The following is a 7,307-nucleotide window of genomic DNA, read 5'->3' as shown; positions in this document are numbered from 1 at the left end:
TTTCCCTATGTCAAGCCTTATGGATCCCTCTCAGATGAAGAATAAAAGCACAACAGGAAAAGGAGCCAAGGCAACGCTACACAATGACTCCATGGATCCAAACTCCCTCCTAGGTGCCATGTTAAGGCAAGATGAATCTGTGTATCTCTGCCCTCCAGCATCACATAAACTTTCCTTTGAGCGGAACTTCTTTGCAGACAGCAGGGATGAACTGGGTAGTGGTGTTAGCAGCTGGACAGATAATCTCCTGTCTGCTGGAAATCACGACATTCTCAAACGGGAACTAATGGAGTGTTCCCAGGACAGTACTATCCCCCTTCCTGAAGACAGTGCAGCACTCTTTCAAGATAACAAAACCAGTGATTTGTACAGCATCATGAAAACTTTGGGTATTGACTTTGAAGATCTTCAGGATGAGGAGTTTTTTAAAACTGAATTATCTGGTATGAATGATATTGGGGACATTGACATAACTGATGAAATCCTGACTTATGTTCAGGATTCCTTAAATAAGTCTGACTTCTTATATTCAGGCTGTAACCAGCAGCAGCCCCTGGTCCAGAATGAAGGTTGCTTGGTACAGCAAGAGTTAGATCCACTTCAACTTCCTCAACACCAGAAACAGCTCGTGGAGCAGCAACAGCAGCAGCAGCAGCAGCTCTGTCAAAAGATGAAACATATGCAAGTCAATGGGATGTTCACAAATTGGAGCTCTGGCACCAGCATGCCTTTTAGCTGCTCGCAGCAGCAGCCCCAGCAGTGTACATTCCCTGGCATGCATACCACTACATCCGAGTTCTCTTACAAATCAGAAGTAAACACTTCCCCTTATGCATGTAGGCAAGAGTTTATTCCTTACAAGCAACCCACAGCGATGATGCCACAGCTTTCTAATTTTGCTCAAATGGATTTCCCTGTAGGGGATTTTGACAGATCAACTTATTCTTCTTCTTCCAACTTGGAGGATTTTCTCAGTTGTTTGCAGCAAGTCCCTGAAAATAATGAGTGTGGGATAAACTCCGAGTCTGTTATGCTGACTCCTCAAACATGCTATGCAGGCGCTGTTTCCATGTACCAGTGCACGCAAGAAGCACAGCCCAGCTGCGTGGATCAAATGCAATATGATCCTGTGATGGCAAGTCAACAAACGTTGAACAAGGTATTGTTATATTGATTACACGATTATTGAATCGTGTTTTTATTGTTTTGGATGGCTGCTGGGATGTAGAGTTTGTCATAACTGAATTAGCAGTGTGTGACTGTCCATGCTTTATTTGTTCATTAGATTGAAGAGGGTTGCATTTGGTCAAGTTTTTATATAAAGGTATCCACATCCTGGTGGCTCTTTTTGGCAGTATTAAAGCAAGAGTGAACTAGTCTGTTGTACCTACCGGTAATTTTCCCAGTAGGAGCAAAGGAAAAACAGGTTGGTCAAAAGCTTGGAATTTGCTTGTATACCTTTTTTAGAGGAGTGGAATGATGTCAGTAATATTGTCTGGCACATTTATTTTTATGAAACATGTTGTAAGGATCCAGAAAAATATCTTGTTTTTAAAATGTTAGTGTTCTCTAGCTACTCAGACTCTTCAATGGTTTTAGGATTGCTTAAAGTATCAGATTATAATATCACGTAAATAGCATAAAGTATTATGAACTATTGCATTTCTGCACATTATGATAATGCAAAAATATTTTCATATATTGCCATAAGCGAAAGCCAGCTTGTTCCTCAAGCTGCTGTCTAAATTATCTGCTGAAGACAAAAGAGCAGGAAAAAGATTTATTCACAGTGGATAAATTGGACCTTTTTCACATTGTGCTAAGCAGAATGCATAATAAAAGCCGTAGAAGAGAGCATCCTGGCTGTAGCACAGACTACAGTTTTAAGCACAGTTGTTCATAGGTAAAGTTAACTTAGAAATAAGAAAATTCAATTATTAAGGCACCCTCCGGTTCTGTATAACCTTTGTTGAAGTACTTTAAATTGTGCCACTTGTTTCTGTTAATGCTGCTCACCTACAGAGCCACAACTTTTTTTTTTTTACCTCAATGTGTTAATGTTCTAAAGTACTGATCCTACAAATGCTTATGCACGTGCATAAGCAATTACAGAACTAAAGTATCAATTAGCTTTTAACCTGCACAAGACACCAGTGGGTAATGCAAGTAGAGCATAGACAGTTTTTCAGTATGCTTAATACAAGTACAAAACATATCCTTTTTAAAACTGTTTCACTATTGGAAAAAAAAATAATTGCAGAATTACAGAAATTTAGCTAAAATATAGGACAGTTCAGCAAGATGGATAGCTTCTGCCCAGTGCCCAAGGGCTGAAATAGCATCAAGTGACTTTGGCAACTGCGTTGCTCAGGCTTGCACAGTGCTTGGCTGTATGTTGCCTGGCTGTGGTCAGTGCTATTAGTCCTTCATAGTGCTTGATAATAGCATTGCAAAGCGGTTCCAGGGTCATCTAAGTTCGTCCCTGTAATAGTATAGAACTGTTCTTTTCACAAAAGCTGTAGTGATGTTGTGCATCACTTTTGAACAGCCAGCACATAAGCAATTCCATTTCTTTCTTTTTAAGGGTTGGTTTCAAATACATTTATTTCGTAGATTATTTTGTTGTGGTGCTTCCTTAATCATTTCTGTTATGCCCCCTTTTTGTTATTTCTTGCTTACTTTTTCTTCTCATCTATCTGTAAAAAGTTTAATGACTGATGACTAAGGCAGCATCTCTGAATGTGATAAATGAATATGCCTCTTGCTTCATATTTCCTAGAATACTGTGCTGCAATAATAATATTGCATTTAGCTTGCTTGTCGTGAAAAATGAACAAAGGCCACTTTGTGAAATGTTGTCCTTACTAAAGTTGTTCAGAGGCAAATTCAGCCTGTTTTGCTATTGTATGCACATGCTGTGTGGATCTGGATAGCATTGCATAAGCAGAAGCCTAGTGCAGAACTGATGTTATCCTTGTGCATGTTAGCTCCTGTGTGACACTGAAGAGGACTGCTGACCATTTGTCCAAATGAGCTTGAAAGAGGAGCATGCTTCTTCACGAGATAAGGAAAGATTATTCCCCCTAGCCTTTTTGTAAAAGAGTGATCGTAGACAGCTGATAGCCATCTCCAAGTCCTGGCGGGTCCAAAACTAACAAATGCCAACTGGGTGCAGTCAGGGGTGGGAAGAGACTGCTTGTTCCTAAACCAAATAGCATGGACTTTTCCAGCCCATACTCCTATATACTGTTCACATGAAAAAAAACAAAAACCATCATCATCTCTTGTATCAGACTGTACTCAGTTTTGACTTCTAGTCACATCTGCCAATTAACATTTTTATAGATTGAGGGCAAAGTAAGGCTCTATGTAAACCAAAGCTGTTATGTTGAGAAATGTTTTAATGTGGAAACATTTTTTTACCTAGAAGTGTTGTTGCTCTAGTTATATTTATATATGCTTATATTACAGAGATTATATTTAGTCTTGTATCAGAGGAGTTAAGAACTTTAAAATATGTGAACGCATGGGAACCAGTAAGCCAGAAGTATAGCTGAGGTAATCTTGTAAAATATCACCTGTGCCAAAGCCACGATGGCAAATAATAGAAATTTCTTTATTGTAAATGGGGAGAATTTATTACTGCTTATGGTAATAAACTTAAGGTTTGCTTTTATTGCTGATTGTTAACTTTAGTAAGGATGTGCCTAAGCAGATAGGATACTACTGACTGAGCCGATGTTCACACAGCCAAACCAAAGCAGGGCAGTCTTTGTGGCTGGATTTAGCAAACTGATGGCCCTGTCAGTGTTTGGAGTCCAGAGAGAGGACAGAAGTTGATATGCAAGCCATGACTGCTGTCTTCTTCTCAGCCTTCTAACTCCAACGATTTCTCTGTGAAGAGACTAGGGGCTTAGTAAGCCAGAAGGATCTTCTGTGGTCATCTGCCTTGACCTTCTGCCTCACTTGTAATTGCAGTAGGATCATAGCCAATGTAGTTGAAAAACACTTGCAGTCGTGGAGAAAAGCAGAAAGGCCTTAGATAATTTGATGGCTTGTTTAAGGTGGGTATTACTTTATTAAACAAGAGAAACCTTGCCAATTATTGGATTCTGTGTTGAGAACTGTCCTGGAAATTGTAGTGAGCGTGCTCATCTGGTTAATGAAGAACACTGAAATAATCTGCTCTGTAAGAAGTGATCCCAGTTTATGTTGTTGTAGCTGTCTTTAAAAGTATGGCAACTTTGATTAAAAATGTAATTCACATGGCTATAGTCTTGTTAAAAACTTAGAAGAACTGTGCACAGTTAGTCAAATTTCAATGATTGCGTAGAAGGAAAAAAGTTTCCAAAACCCGGCATATTTTGATAAGTGAATGAATGTATGATATGTGTTTTAAGGACAAACCTTGAATGAATGAGTACTTATAAGCTACTCACAAAGAGATGATGGAAATGTTTAAAATATTTTGCAGTATTTTCTTTGCATGACTGAATGGAGTATTTTGTAGATAAAGTGACTTTTCCATAGCATGACAGGAAGCATTAGATCAGATGATTACAATAAACCTATGAACAATTATGTCAAGACTGATGAAAACCATTCATTGCTCTTACTTGGCATAGTCAATATGAAGACTGTTTTGTCAAAAAAGCCTACCCTACAATGGTTTAGCCTGTGGATTGCAGGCAGTACAATTCATTTTATGAACAGGACTGACTGCACGTGCATTCCTGGAAGAGCTATAAAGTCTGGATCCCATTGCAGACATGAAAAGATGTAAATAGGTTGCTTTTAAAATATAACAGCTGGATGTGGAAATTAGGAGTGTTCAGTCAGACTGTACTTTCTAGAAATGGAAACTATATTGTGCTTTAGATTGTAGTGATTCTTTACTTAGCCAGATGTAGGACTCCAACTAACTTCAACATCGTTAAGTTTCTCTCATGATTCAGACTCTACTTTAATTCACATTAACTTCTCATCATTCATCGTTAAAAAAAAAAAAAAAGTTTTAAAGCTATTAATTATAAGATTATTTAATCCATTCTGTGTTTTTAGGAGGTTTTCTTAAAATTTGTAAATAAATTGGTTTCCCATACTAACCATTTATGTTGTCTTTTTTCCTGACAGTTCCAAAACGGTTTCAATGGAGGAAATATAAATGAAGCATATCCCTCTCAGTTAGATGTGATCAGTAATGCACAGACTGGCACACATCTTCAGCCTCTTCATCATCCAACAGAACCCAGATCCTTCTCAGATTTGGCATCTAGTGGATTTATGTGATTCAGATCTTAGAGCTCCATCTGTGACTTTGTCTGGGCATCAGACTGCTCTGAGGAAAAGCTTGATAAGTCTATCTTTGAGCATCAGACTTTAACAGCTAAATTACATTTTGAGAATATGAGGTTCGTTGCACTATATACTGGTGGATATGTAATCCAAGACCTGGCTTTTTAGAGTGACAAGTGGAATTAAAACTTCTGAATGAAAGTATGCATGTGCTGTTTTCCATCAGATCGACTGTGTCATTGCAGTATGAATTACACATGTACTACAGACTATGTCATGCTATACAACATAAGATAAGGCAAATGGTTTTGTTGTTTAGAAAAAAAATTGGGCACTTTACAAATAGCATCAATGGCACAAGGAAGATGATTTCACACTTGGATTATTTCCAGACTTTATTTTTTAAAAACTATTAAAAAGCTCTGAATTCATATGAATCAAAAGCACTTAATTTTAATGCATACTAAGCTCTTTAATCACTTATTTTATATTTAAATCCTTTTGTTTTAAGTCTCCATTTCTAGCACTTTAATAGAAGGCTTAATACAAGGATATGATATGCAACTTCAGGTTTTCTATAAAACAGACCCCTTGCATTCCTCCTTTTCTTGTCAGCCTTAAGTGCCTCACAATTTAGCTACCTTGTTTCTGATGGGAGCTTACTTCAGCAAAACTCACTCTAAATGGCATCCATATTATGTGGATTTTATCTAAGTATCTTTCCCCCCCAATCCCCCCCAAAGATAATTTGTTTAGAGAATGACTTAATTCTTTATCTTTGGGTTTGTTACACTATTATCAGGAGTGATTAATGTTCTGAATTTAATTCAGCTAAAGAGTTTTGGTTTATTTTATACTGCTTTTCTGCTTTCTTCAGGTAATACAGGGTATATTAAAAAGGCAGATTTTGCTGAGGGGGAGGAGCAGATCCTCAGGATTAATTTTAGATTATTAATGCTGAAAACATGTGCCTTATCTTGTGTTAAAAATGCTCATAATGTTCTTTAGAAATAATACAAGGCTGCTCTATGCAAATATTTCCATTAAAATGGGTATTGAAAAGCATTGCATTTTAAATAAGGGGGAAAGGAGTCTCAATAGCGGTTGGTATTGACGTTTACTTTGACTGCAGTTTTCAATGTTCATAGTGGGGAAAGGGTCGGTTTTGGTTTAAACTTTATCCCTAGCAAATTGCACTGGAGAGTACAGAGAGGTTATTCTTTTTATGTATGCTAATCCGTTTGAAAAACTTTGCGCAAAGTATGAAATTGGGAAAAGAAAAAGTCACTAGAGAAGTTCTCCTTGTACTAGGTTTCATTTTCAGGAAAAAAAACCCACATCCACAAAATCTTCTGGGTTTTTGTTTCGTTTTTATCTGAGAGGATTGTTAGAATTGCAGACACCAATTTTTGGTGCAAAATAATGATATACATGAAAAATACAGATGTGTATATGTTCAAAATATTAGTCTTGTGTGTTGTATAGTTCATATATAATAAAAAGGTCTTTGTAAAATATTTTAAAACAGTTAATTTTAAAGTGTTACATCATTATACGTTAAGAACAATTTTATTACGTTTGTTATACATAATATAAAATGGCAATTTAGCCAGTTTGTTTAAAACAGGCTAAAGTAAATTGTCTCCCTCCAAATGGTTGTTAATGTTGGTTAATACAAGGACAATCACTTAAAACTGAAATCCTTTCGTAGCTGAAACACACTCTCTTTGAAGAAGAGCGTGTTTTCTTCCATTCTGTGTGATGTGATATGCTAGGCCAAACTTCTAATTCAGTTAAAACTTTTCAGATTAATAACTTCAGTGGTTCTTTAAAGTGAAATTACCATATATGAAAGGGACATTAAGGAAGAACTTACATTTCAATAAAAGCCCATAAAGACATTGTGGTTTGTATTACGAGGTTGCTTTTTTTTTTTTAAGCGTTTCAGATTTTGTTTTCAGCACAAGACATCATTAACAGATTTAATTAATATGATTATAATTAATTAGTGA

At 36.7% G+C, this 7,307-nt stretch overlaps 1 protein-coding gene across 1 annotated transcript in view; it reads left to right on the top strand.

Moving 5' to 3' along the window:
- The window catches only part of LOC104462559 (aryl hydrocarbon receptor-like), a 19,494-nt gene extending 13,800 nt beyond the window's left edge, over positions 1-5,694 (top strand). The window contains 2 exon segments of the mRNA XM_010074541.1: positions 1-1,159; positions 5,134-5,694. The exon segment at positions 1-1,159 is cut by the window's left edge and continues 5 nt beyond it. Of these exon segments, the coding sequence (XP_010072843.1) occupies positions 1-1,159; positions 5,134-5,289 (1,315 nt within the window). The 3' untranslated portion in view covers positions 5,290-5,694.
- The last annotated feature ends 1,613 nt before the right edge of the window (positions 5,695-7,307 follow it).

The sequence above is a fragment of the Pterocles gutturalis genome, unplaced genomic scaffold (assembly GCF_000699245.1).
Source record: "Pterocles gutturalis isolate BGI_N339 unplaced genomic scaffold, ASM69924v1 scaffold24332, whole genome shotgun sequence".
Classification (NCBI taxonomy): Eukaryota; Metazoa; Chordata; class Aves; order Pterocliformes; family Pteroclidae; genus Pterocles; species Pterocles gutturalis.
The sequence above is the reverse complement of the archived record's forward strand: the minus strand, read 5'-3'. Positions and strand labels throughout refer to the sequence as shown.